We start from the raw sequence: 12,801 nt of genomic DNA on the forward strand, positions 1-12,801 counted from the left end.
AAGGCACAAGGGAGAGAAAGTGACTCAGAGTGGTAAGTAGTCCACTCCTGTGATAAAACTGGTAAATCCCAGCCGGACTCAATGTTCCAAGGGGTAGGGGGAATAAAAGAAGAAATTATGCAAATTAAACATGCATTTTCTTATTTTGTGCCATTTGTTCTCCCATCATGGAGGGGCAAGGTACAAAGCAAAGCACTGAAGCCCCCACCCCCCAACTCCAGCTTTACCGAAGGTGAATTAGTAGTGACAACCAGGTGCTTGCTGCCCATGTGATTACAATCCTGGCTTTCATGAGGGCTAGAAGGATTGTTTTTCCCCTGAAAGCTGTGATTTGGGGGATACTCCAGGTAGCAAGACAGTGCATGGTAAGATCACATAAACATGGAATATCCATAGCCTTAGACTTGCTGTTTCTCTGATAACATCCATTTGCTCGGTTCTGGTGGTTTGCCTTCCCCCTCTCAGTTCCCTTCAGGAATCCTAGGCGCTGCCTGCCCATCCTACTCCCAAGTAATTTTGGGTTCAGATGTGTTAACAGGTCACAAGTTCTGGCAATCAGAAGCCCCCAAATACTTTCTTTCCGGGAACACTGGCTCACAAACACCCAAAGCATTCATGATTGCTATGCGCCTTCCATCCCAAGAGGTGTCTTGGCTGGTGACCCAGAAGTGATCCGGGTCCCTGGGCTGCTATTCCTCTGCTGGATGTGTCCCAGGAGCATTGTGACTGCCTGCTCAAAGACTTGCGGTAAGATCCCTTGCTCAGCTCTGGTGAACCTGCCCAATACGTAGTGTTCCACAGCAGCTTCTCCCACTGGGCGGCCGATCCCTATCCTCAGTCGGACCATACGCTGAAGCGGGGAGAGAAAGAGAGAGAGAAAGGGGGGAGTTGGTTTTGTTCTGCCCAATAACATACACCAGAATTGCTGGTGTGGTGCTTACCAGTTATCATGTGTTTGGATCCAAGAGCAGATACACCAAACCATGGTTTGCCCTAACCAGTTTCATAACCCAAACCATGGTTATCGCTTCCAAATGTACAACACAGTCATACAACCTACAGTTCAGAACAGCTTGCTTGCTTTCATTTCCCACCTGCTCAGAGCTCTGGTCTTTGGTGTGGTGGCCTCCCAAGGTGAGGCAACTGTTATAACGATTGTCAGTCAATTAAGACAGCACATCAAACCATAGTTTGCAAATTTCAAATACTGGCTTCAGAGTACGGTTTCCCACATGACTGTAAACCATGGTTTTTTATTTGATTTTTGGTCATTTCAGTCATCATGTGAAAAGACTGTTAAGCTTCCTTAACCATAGTTTGCTGTCGTGTCTACGTTGAGGCTGCGTATTTTGGACTGAACAGAAGTGACCCAATTCTTATGGTTTGAGAGTGGCAGCTGACAGTCTTGTTGTTTAACCTGTCCAACCCTCACTTGATGGTGAGTGTGGGGGAGGGGAGATACATGATAGAGGTGTATACGATAGTTCCTAGCATTAAGAAAGTGAAGTGAGAAAGGTTTTTCTGCCTCTCTCACCAAACTAGAACTCTGGTACATCCAAGCAAGCTGAACGCTGGAAGATTCCGGACAGACAAAGGAAAGTGCTTCTTTACACAATGCATAGTCCACCTAAGGAATATTTTACCCTAAGAGGCAGTGATGACCACCATCTTGGATGGCTTTAAAAGACACAAATTCATGGAGGATAAGGCTACCAGTGGCCCCTAGCTGTGATGGCTAAGTTCTCTCTCCACTACTTCTGAATGCCGGTGCTAGGAACCGCAAGTGGGGAGAATGCTGTTGCGCTCAGGTTCTGCTTACAGGCTTCCTACTGCAGCATCTATTAGGCCACCGGGAGAGCAGGATGCTGGACGTGACGGGGCATTGTCCTGATCCAGCAGCCAGGCTCTTAAGTTCTTATTATGCCCAAGTACTTTCTGGAGAAAAGCAATGACAAACCTAGACAGCATCTTAAAAAGCAGAGAATGCTTTTGAATTCTGGTGCTGGAGGAGACTCTTGAGAGTCCCATGGACTGCAAGAAGATCAAACCTCTCCATTCTGAAGGAAATCAGCCCTGAGTGCTCACTGGAAGGACAGATCCTGAAGTTGAGGCTCCAAGACTTTGGCCACCTCATGAGAAGAGAAGACTCCCTGGAAAAGACCCTGATGTTGGGAAAGATGGAGGGCACAAGGAGAAGGGGACGACAGAGGACGAGATGGTTGGAGAGTGTTCTCAAAGCTACCAGCATGAGTTTGACCAAACTGGGAGGCAGTGGAAGACAGGAGTGCCTGGCGTGCTCTGGTCCAGGGGGTCACGAATAGTCGAACACGACTATACGACTAAACAACAACAACAACTTTCTTTCCATGCCTCTTCAAATAAGCTTGGGGAGGGGAGAGGAGAGGAGGGATAGAGACCCGGGGGCAAGGAGCAGCTGCTTCTCTCAACCCTGCCCTACCCTCACTCATCTTCCCTGAGAGGCAATTTCCAAAATGTAACCTCCCCTCTCCGCCTCCTCCTTCCCACTCTGCCGTTACCTCTCAGGCAGCACAAGGGGGGTCAGGGGTTGCCTTTACTAATCAGCAGACTATTGGGGCAGGATTGAAGCTTTACTTCTAAGAATTACATAAGAATATAGGAAGAGCCTACTGGATCAGGCCAATGGCCCATCTAGTCTAGCATCCTGTTTTCACAGGGGCTGGACAGATACCTTTGGGAAACCCGCAAGCAGGATGCAAGCACAAGAGCAGCACTCTCATCTCACATGGTTAACTAGGTTAACATAGCTTAACTAGGTGCTGCTTAAAGAAGCACTTGCTTTCATCTGTCCTGAATCTTCCAACATTCTCCTAAGGTAAAAAGGTAAAGGACCCCTGGACAGTTAGGTCCAGTCAAAGGTGACTATGGGGTTGCGGTGCTCATCTCGCTTTCAGGTCGAGGAAGCCAGCGTTTGTCCACAGACAGCTTTCCGGGTCATGTGGCCAGCATGACGAAGCCGCTTCTGGCGCAATGGAACACAGTGACAGAAACCAGAGCACATGGAAATGCTGTTTACCTTCCCACCACAGTGGTACCTATTTATCTACTTGCACTGGTGTGCTTTCGAACTGCTAGGTGGGCAGGAGCTGGGACAGAGCAACGGGAGCTCACCCCGTCATGGGGATTTGAACCGCCGACCTTCTGATCAGCAAGCCCAAGTGGCTTGATGGTTTAGACCACAGCGCCACCCGCTTCAATTCACAGGTGTTTGCCCTGCAGGTGCTCTGCTACTGAGCTTCAACACTTCTCTTGGTAGGGTACCTGCATTGCTGTAATTTCAGGACAGGCTTTGCCTCCCACCTATCGTCTCATACTTTTAAGGAATATCTGAAGTCTTTTTATTTGGTTTTCTGAGGCTGTTGTATTTTGCTGCTTTCATTTTTATTTTATTTTAAAGCACATAGGCTTAGATTTAGATAAAGATTATTGTGATTTGCTCGCCTTCAAGTTATTGGGAGCCATGCTCAAATCTTCACATAGGAATCCCTGAATTAAAAAATGAAAACCATCTTAATGTGAATCCTATCAATAGAACATTGTTTTCAAAGTCATTTGTGGCAAAATAGAGGGGGAATTCAACTCCTATATGCAAGCTAAAAATAAATAAATAAGTCAGATAGACGAGAAAGCAAATCCCTCAGAAACCTGATGAAGTCAGTCAAATATCTGACAACTGGTATTAGAAGTAACAAGCTTTCAAGCCAACCCAACAGTCTTGAATTCATCCCATCTTTAAAAAGACACCAATAAAACCAGTATGGTCCAACAAAGGACTGGTTACAAAATTGGATTTTCTTCCTATGATAGGGATTGTGAATAACTCCTCTATACAGTTGTAGGATCTGTTATTCTCTCTGGTAGCGACTCTGTGGGTTTTGCAAGCTTGCAAAGTCTCCTCCAGCCTTTGTCCTTTGGCTAGACAGAAGCTTTGGCTATAGATGAGCTAGGAGAGACAGCAATCCACGAAGGCCGCAATGTTTTTTAGTTTGGCGTCCTGGGATTGCAGCCAGCCATCTGCTTCCAATTGAAATAACCTCCTCCCTCCACCACCCCCGGCCTGGGGCCAAGCATGAAACATGCAAGGGTTCTCGCCCGGTGTAAGCTGAGCTCCAGACAGACACAGCTGCTAATATGCGAGAATCCCATCCTTGGATGACTACCAAGACCCCATGTCATGGTAATAAATGAAGATCGGTCCTCTTTGGTGGTACGCGGGTGAACCAAAGCGGCAACTCACATCGGATTTCAGGGACTTGATGCAGGAACGGACTCCGTTATGACCTCTGAAAAAAAAGAAGCAAGGCATCTAAGCCTCCGGTCAGTCTCTCTACAAAGGAACCCTACTCCTGACAGGGGCCAAGAAACATTTACTCAATGGTTCAGATTGCTTGTGTCTGACTTTGCAAGTCAGATACTCATCCTCTCAGCCAGAAGATTCCCAAAAACGCTGAACAAGCTGTTTGAGGACAGGGGTGGCTGTCCTTTTCCTAAGAGAGGCACTGTTCCTTGAAGGAGCCATCTAACAGTACAGAAGTTTAACAGCTGTGGGCGGCTTCACTGCCTCTTCCTGTCAAAAAAAAGGCACACTGGCAAAATTTATACTTTGTCCCGTGGCTGCCAAGAGACAGAATCCCTTGTCAGAAACAAACAGTGGAGGCTGGTTGGTTTGGGCAAATGGGGCACGGCCCCATGAACCTAGGCATGCCCCATGCCAGCCCCTACCTACTTACCATCTTACAACCAGTCTAGGGGGCAGCATTGCTGGTCAGTTTCTTCCTGCTTAGCCTCACTTTTGTCCTTGCAGAACTCCGGAGGGAGGAGGATGGGGATGAAATTAGAATTAGCTGTCACTGCACTGGCACCATCCACTGCTGGCCTTTGTGTCCTTCCAGATGTTGCTGGACTCCAGCTTCCACCATCCCTGGCCACGCTGGCTTGGGCTGATGGGAGTGCAGCAGCATCTAGACCAGCCTTTCTCAACCTGTGGGTCCCCAGATGTTGTTGAACTACAACTCCCATCACCCCTAACTAGCAAAGCCAGAGCTCAGGGATGATGGGAGTTGTAGTCCAGCAACATCTGGGGACCCACAGGTTGGGAACCTCTGATCTAGACGGACATACAGCTTCTCTATCCCCACACTTTTCTCATCCAGAAATCAACATCAGTCCCCCATCTGCACGCACTCCACTGATCTCACACACATGTTGATCTTCCCCTTTGCATTAAAACAGGTTAATTCTGTGCCCAGGCCAATTGGACACAGCTCCATCTACCTGCCTGCGCACTGTCTCGCCAGACTGGTGCATGCCCTGGTTATCTCTCATTTGGACTACTGCAATGTGCTCTATGTGGGGCTACCTTTGAGGTTACTTGGAAACTACAACTAATCCAGAATGCAGCAGCTAGACTGGTGACTAGGAGTGGCAGCTGGAACCATATACCGTATTTTTCGCCCTCTAGGACGCACTTTTTCCCTTCCAAAAATGAAGGGGAAATGTGTGTGCGTCCTATGGGGCGAATGCAGGCTTTCGCTAAAGCCTGGAGAGCGAGAGGCGTCGGTGCGCACCGATCCCTCTCGCTCTCCAGGCTTCAGGAAGATATCCGCAAGCCTTGCGCGCCCGGGGGGAGTTCCCGCGGGCTCGCAAGGCTTGCGGGCGGCAGCCTGCAGCCCAGAGCACGGGGCGCCCTCCGGAGGACGCCCTGTACTTCGCACAGGTGTCGGCAAGCCTTGTGCACCCGGGGAAACTCCCCCCGGGCGCGCAAGGCTTGCAGGCGGCAGCCTGCAGCCCGGGGTGCCCTCCGTAGGACACCCCATGCTTCGCGCAGGTGTCCGCAAGCCTTGCGTGCCCAGGGGGAGTTCCCGCGGGCTCGCAAGGCTTGCGAGCGGCAGCCTGCAGCCCGAATCACGGGGCGGCCTCCGGAGGACGCCCCGTGCTTCGCGCAGGTGTCCGGAAGCCTTGCGAGCCCGGCGGGAGTTGCCGCCGGGCTCGCAAGGCTTGTGGATAGCAGCCTGTTCTGGGGGCAGGGGGGGATAAATTTTTTTTATTCATTTCCCCCCCAAAAATGAGGTGCGTCCTATGGGCCAGTGCGCCCTATAGAGTGAAAAATACGGTAACACCGGTCCTAAAGTATCTTCACTGGCTCTCAGTGTGTTTCCAAGCACAATTCAGAGTGTTGGTGCTGACCTGTAAAGCCCGAAATGGCTTTGGCCCTGTAGCCCTCAAGAAGGGTCTCTACCCGCCCCCTCGTCCAGCCTGGACACTGAGATGCAGCTCTGAGGGCCTTCTGGCAGTTCCCTCACTGTGAGAAGTGAAGTTACAGCGAACCAGGGAAAGGGCCCTTTTGGTATTAGCACACACCCTGTGGAACGCCCTCCCATGAGATGTCAAGGGGATAAATAATTATAAAAATTTTAGAAGACATCTGAAGGCAGCCCTGTATAGGGAAGCTTTTCAAAGTTTAATGTTTAATGATGTTTTTGTATATGTTGGAAGCTGCCCAGAATGGCTGGGGCAACCCTGTCAGATGGCTGGGGTATAAATAATAATAATAATAATAATAATAATAATAATAATGCACTCTGTACATGGGGAGCTCCATAATTATGAAGAATTACCTTGCGCTGCCTCCCAGCTTCAGGGAGACCTTTCCCAAGGACTTGTCCAGGTCATCATGAACTAGATAAATATCTTCAGCGCCCAGGTTGAATATCTCCGCTTTAAAAGAGAGAAAAAGTTCGAGGAGGTTCAGTCAGATGGGGAGCCTAGGTCTCTACTTGGCCAGAAACAGATGCAATGCAGTCCAGAAGCAGCAGGCGAGGCTCGTTGAGGACAGGAGTCTGCTCTGCCTCACATCAGCGAACAAGCAACAGAATTTCAAAATGCCTCAAAAGAGAACATCTGTACTTGCTCCTCTCTTAAAGCCCTCATCTCCGTGTGTGAGAAAATCTCTTTCAAGGCTAACACAATGAACAAATAGCATTTCTAGATGAAAGCTCAATATTTGGCCAGCTACAGTCTCTTGGTATTGCAGGAACCGGGGTAGCTTGCCCTCTACTGGGCAGAATAAGAACAACACAACCTGTGGCACAGAACGCAGATGGGAAGTTTGTGGCCCTCTGGCTACAGAATCATAGAATCGTAGAGTTGGAAGGGACCCCGAGGCTCACCAAGTCCAACCCCCTACAATGCAGGAATCTCAACATGTGATCCTCCATCCAATTTGAAACCACACCGGACCCTGCTTAGCTTCGCAAACACTCTAGCAGTTTTATTACTGCAAAACTACAGTGGTACCTCGGGTTACATATGCTTCAGGTTACATATGCTTCAGGTTACACACTCCGTTAACCCAGAAATAGTGCTTCAGGTTGATAACTTTGCTTCAGGATAAGAACAGAAATCGGGCTCCGACAGCACCATGAGGCCCCATTAGCTAAAGTGGTGCTTCAGGTTAAGAACAGTGTCAGGTTAAGAACGGACCTCCAGAACGAATTAAGTACTCAACCCGAGTTGCCACTGTATTATTAATTTCCATCAGCACCAACCAGTACAGCCAATGATCAGTGATGATAGGAAATGTGGTCCAGCAACATCTGGAGGACAACAGAGCGGCCATCCCTGATGTGTTGGACTCACTAGAGTTTACGTTTCCGGGTACAATTCAAAGTGTTGGTGCTGACCTTTAAGTCCCTAAACGGCCTCGGTCCTGTATACCTGAGGGAGCGTCTCCACCCCCATCGTCCAGTCCGGACACTGAGGTCCAGCGCCAAGGGCCTTCTGGCAGTTCCCTCACTGTGAGAAGCCAAATTACAGGGAACCAGGCAGAGGGCCTTCTCGGTGATGGCGCCCGCCCTGTGGAACACCCTCCCATCGGATGTCAAAGAAATTAAAAACTATTTGACTTTTAGAAGACATCTGAAAGCAGCCCTGTTTAGGGAAGCTTTTAATATTTGATGAATCATTGTATTTTAATATTCTGCTGGAAGCCACCCAGAGTGGCTGGGGAAACCCAGCCAGATGGGCGGAGTATAAATGTTGTTGTTGTGTGTTGAAGTGGGGTTCAAATCCCAGCTCAGCTATGAGGCTGAAGAAGTGGCTTTGCATTGTGCCCCCATCTCTCATACTACTTTACCCCACGAGGTTGTTGGGAGGATAAAACAGAGTAACTCCATAGGTGCTGGAGGGCAGATAAATAGAAATAAATAAAAGATGTCTGGTAGTCTCATGTTGAAGAGAAAATTTTAGGTAGGTAGTGGGAAGCGCTGTTCTTCCTCCTAACAGACACACGCCAGCCTGGAGCAGAATGGCACTTGCAGCTGGACTCATACACAGGGGGCGGGGGAGGCGCACAAACATGTTTCCATTCTTCTAGCTGGACCTCACCTTGACAAGTGAACAAGCAGGAGAAGTGAACTTGCTGCCTCCTCACTGGCTCCTGCTGACGCTCCCAATAGGAGGTGGGAAAAGAGCATGTTAGGCTTAATTTCTAATGGAGGAGGCAGGTGAGTTGGCTGGAAAGGCAGTGGAAAAGTGAGCTGGCTGGCTCAATAGCCAAATCTTGGAGGCTTGAAGGACCCCAGAAATCTCCTGCTCTGAAAGGTGCCCCCAAGTCCCACACCCAAGCTTGGTGGCTCACCTTGGCTCATAGTGGGGTCAGCTCTGCTTCCAGGTATGAGCCAGAATACCTCCGCTTGCATTCTAGGCAATGAGGATGCCTTACTCTCTGCTGATGCGCTTGGGGAAACTCGTGGCCCTCCCTGATGTGGCTGAACTGCAACTCCCATCAGCCCCAGCCAGCATGGCCAATGGCTGGGGACAGTGGCAGCTGTAGTCCAATGGTACCTGGAGGCATGCAGGTTTCCGACCTCTGCTCTGCTGGGTTGAATAAGAACCAGGGTCCCTATGGGTGGGTCTCCCCTCATGTCAGTTTCTACCTGTCTGCCATGCAGGCACATGGGCTTTACTGAGGGAGGGCAAGACGAGTTCTGCTGCACAGGTTAAGGAAAATAAAAAGGTTGTTTCTTACCAGCGCTGACTACGCAACGGCCGTTGATGTTCATGAAGCTACGGGGTTTCATCAGCACCAACTCCACCTCTCCCAGGCTGGTGAATGCCACATCCGCACAACAACGCTTGTCTTTTCTCCACTGGTCAGCCATGCTCAGCTTGGTAGCCAGGTGATTAAGGAAAGCCATGCCCACACTATGGCGGGTGCCACACAGGCCATGATTGCCCAGTCCTGCCACCTGCAAGTGAGACCCGTCAAGGACAGTAAGCAGGAAAGCTGGCTCAGTGTGCAGGGAAAAGGTAAGGTGGTGAATAGCCAAAGGCACCTTGCCAAGAATGGGGAACCTGTAGTCCTGCAACGGTTATAAGGCTATGGCTCATACACACCATACATTTAGAGCATACATCCTTTCCCTCAAATCCTGGAAGCTGTAGTTTGCACCTCACAGTTCTACAATTCCCAGCACCTTTTAAACAAACTACAATTCCCACAATCCTTTTTTGGGGGGTGAGAGGTTTTAAGTGTATGGCATGCGCACAGCCACAATCATCTATCTTTGGGGCTTATGACAGTCCAACTGCATATCTAGGGCCACAGGTATCTGAGAAGCACCACCTCTCTGATTTATTGCAGCAGAGATGGCAGTCCAGTTCGAGAACAGAAAATAAGAAAACCTATATATAAGCTTTACATGAACATCAGCATGGAGGATATTCATAGCCAACATCCTTCAGCTGCTGCTTTTCTGAATATTCTATAACCACTACCTCGGCTACTACAGCAGCCCTTGATATGCGCCAGGCATAGCTGTCAACATTTTCCTTTTTTTAAGGGAAATTCCCTTATTCCGAATAGGATTTCTCGCAAGAAAAGGGAAAAGTTGATAGCTATGGCACCAGGGCAGCAAGCAGGAGGACTTTGGTATTTATTTATTTTTTACCACTGTAATAAACATAAGTACGGCTGTGTATGTGACACAAGCAGGCAGACACACGCTGCCTCATACTGCTGAGTAGCAATCCCCAGATGTCCAATTTGCTTTTATATCATTCGCCTCTCGATACTTCCGCCACCCTTGCCCCGCATATGGAGGGCTGTCCTACGCAAAGTCGGAAGTGATGTGTGAACCGGACGCTCTCCCGTCTCTTCATTCGACTGCATCCCTGACTGCTTGAGACCCCCCCCCCCACTTATAACCCGGAAGCAGTTGCCCTGAGCAGGAAGGAACATCCCCAAAATACGTCGTCTTCTCCCCCCGCTCCCCGTCCCCCTTACCAGCACCCGCTTCCCAACGGCTCGCAGTTCCTCTTCATGGCGATTCATAGTCCAACTAAGGAGTTTCTGAAGGGGCCGGAAAGGCAACATCAGCCTCCCCACCCCACCTCCTTGCCGGAGACGCTCCTGATGTTACACTTCCGGTCCTCGCCTCAGTCTGAGGAGAACGCCGGCTCACCGCCTTCATTTGTCAGTGTGACGTCATCCACGCCTGCGACCTATCGTAGAAGTCCGGGCGTGAATACGTCACTAGGTGGACATTGAAGAGTTCTACGCCATCTTTCTTGTGGGCGAAAACTCGCACAAGCGACTTTACGCCACCGCCTTTAACAGACATACAGAATCTTTGGAACTGAAGTTTTTTTAAAGGTTGTTGGAAACTGTATGTCTCAACAGACCGCGGTTCCTAGGATTCTTTGTGGGACGCCACGACTATTAAAAGTGGAATGAGACGGCTTTTTTAAAAAATAGTTTTTATTGATTTTTACATTTTTATCTTCATCACAATAGCATCATCTCAAATATAAACCCAAACCCAAATAGCCCCCTCCCCCCCTACGACTTCCCTCAACTTCCTCTTCTGGTTTGTTGCATAATAATTTCCCCTGCTTTTTGGTTATATCTTAATATTGTATTCTCTAAATTAGATCCTTTCTTTATTCTGTTTGGTAAGTCTTTAGTCAAATCCCGCTAGTGAGCTCATTTCTTTACAGTATTTCTGTAAATAGGTGGTAATTGGTTCCCACTCCTTTTTGAAGTCTCTGTTATCTTTAGCTCTTAATCTCTCAGTTAATTTAGCCTTTTTGGTGTACTGTAGTCCATAAGTTTGTCTTGCCATTCTTTAGTTGGCATCTTGTCGCTTTCCCACTTTTGGACTAGCAGTATCCTAGCCACTGTGGAATGAGAGTGTTTTCAATGTATAGAGTGAATGTGATCCTTTTAGGGCCCAATAACACCTGGAGGGCAAAGCAGTTTCCAGGTGCAAAACTGAGAACTGCAGCCAGGAAGTGCTGGTGGAAGATGAGAACTTGTCACTGTTGATTGCAAGATAATTAAAAGCAACAAAAAGTTACATGGCACATCTAACTACCTTTTTTAATTATGTAGGATTTGTGGCATGTAAATGTTAATGATAAACAGTGCATTTTTTTTTTAAATATAAAAAGGGTGCCACTGCGTATTCTTGAGTACCCCCAGAAAAAATCAAGCTGTGCCGTACAGCCAAGGCACTGTGGAACTTGCCGAGGCAAGATGTGATGGCTAAAAATCAAACCTTTTAAAGGGGGCTGGACAAATCAATGAAACGATAAAAGACTATCAACAGTTACTAACCCCCATGTCTGAAAATCCTAGAGAGACAAAACTGAGGGCTCATTCAGACTTCCTTTTGTGCTGTGTTTCTAGGCACAGACCCATGCTTTAAAACTCCACATCCAAGTGGTTTTGTTTTGTTTTCCCAGGAAAATCTGCATTTTACAGCAGTTGGGTCTTCCACAGATTGCTGTTTGGTCCAATTCAATGGTCAAATGCAGGTTTTCCAGGGGAAACACAAAACCACTTGGGCCCACGCCTAGAAAGCACAGGACAACTGGAAAACCGTTTTTCGTTGTTACGAAAAGGCTGGGCAGATTCCCCCCCACCAGCCCAAAAATTAGCAAAGAAAACAAATGATTATAATTACCACCGTCTCATACTGCAAATCGAGTCAGGACACACACAAGACCTAATGCTTGGGAGATCAGGGACTTTCTAACGTGTGGGTGTGGGTGGGTGTGACAGAGAGAAAGAGAAAAGAAAGAAAGAAAGAAAGAAAGAAAGAAAGAAAGAAAGAAAGAAAGAGGATCAACGGTCTTTGTGCATGTGTAGCAAAGCATATTCACACAACCTCAGAGCACCGAGAAAGACGTGAGGATGCTCGGATTCTTATCTGGCTCCCCCTAGTGGCAGTTCTAGGAACAGCAGCACCTGAAGGGTTGTTTGCTTTTGTGTTTGCTTAGCAACCGGAGGACTTGGAGATCCAGGAGGCAGGCACGATGGAGTGGGATGAGGAGGAGGAGGAGAACGAGAAAGAGGCACAGGAGGTGAAGGTGAGACAGAAGCAAACAGCAACCTAGCAGAGGGCAGCTGGGGAGGCACTGGAGTAGATGAGAGACCCAAAAGAATGGTGTTCCATCCTGCAGTCATGCAGAAAGGCCCCAGATTCAATCTTTGGTATCTCCAGGTGAGGTTGGGAGCATGGGCATAGCCAGGATTTATGTTAGGGTGGGGCAGAACCGAGTTATCTGTGATGCAGTTGGTCAGTTAGTTATGTATTTTTGTTTGTTTACTTGATTGCCCCCCTGGCTACGCAAATGGCTGGGAGTGACCCTTATCCAGATTCCTGGACAGCTGCTGCCAGTCAATGTAGACATTACTGAGCTAGATGGACCACGGGCTGCCTAGGTGTAAGGCAGCCTCCCAGGTTGCAGGGCTTCATT

At 48.5% G+C, this 12,801-nt stretch overlaps 2 protein-coding genes across 5 annotated transcripts in view; one reads left to right on the forward strand and one right to left on the reverse strand.

Annotated features, from left to right (window-relative positions):
* Positions 1–124: 124 nt before the first annotated feature.
* PTRH1 (peptidyl-tRNA hydrolase 1 homolog) lies at positions 125–10,467 on the reverse strand. Its single transcript, XM_080991022.1, has 5 exons — positions 10,325–10,467; positions 9,068–9,287; positions 6,657–6,756; positions 4,277–4,322; positions 125–850 (listed from the first exon to the last, which is right to left on the reverse strand). Exons 1-5 carry the CDS (start codon positions 10,412–10,414, stop codon positions 623–625), a joined length of 684 nt encoding a protein of 227 aa, XP_080847148.1. The 5' UTR covers positions 10,415–10,467; the 3' UTR covers positions 125–622.
* Positions 10,440–12,801, forward strand: part of TTC16 (tetratricopeptide repeat domain 16) — a 23,410-nt gene continuing 21,048 nt past the window's right edge. The window contains exons 1-2 of one of the 4 annotated variants that reach the window (XM_080990913.1): positions 10,440–10,577; positions 12,322–12,411. In XM_080990913.1, the coding sequence (XP_080847039.1) occupies positions 12,358–12,411 (54 nt within the window). In that variant the 5' untranslated portion in view covers positions 10,440–10,577; positions 12,322–12,357. The other 3 variants (XM_080990914.1, XM_080990912.1, XM_080990911.1) reach the window with 3 other exon arrangements.

Source organism: Podarcis pityusensis (assembly GCF_964106645.2).
Source record: "Podarcis pityusensis genome assembly, chromosome: Z".
NCBI classification, from domain to species: domain Eukaryota; kingdom Metazoa; phylum Chordata; class Lepidosauria; order Squamata; family Lacertidae; genus Podarcis; species Podarcis pityusensis.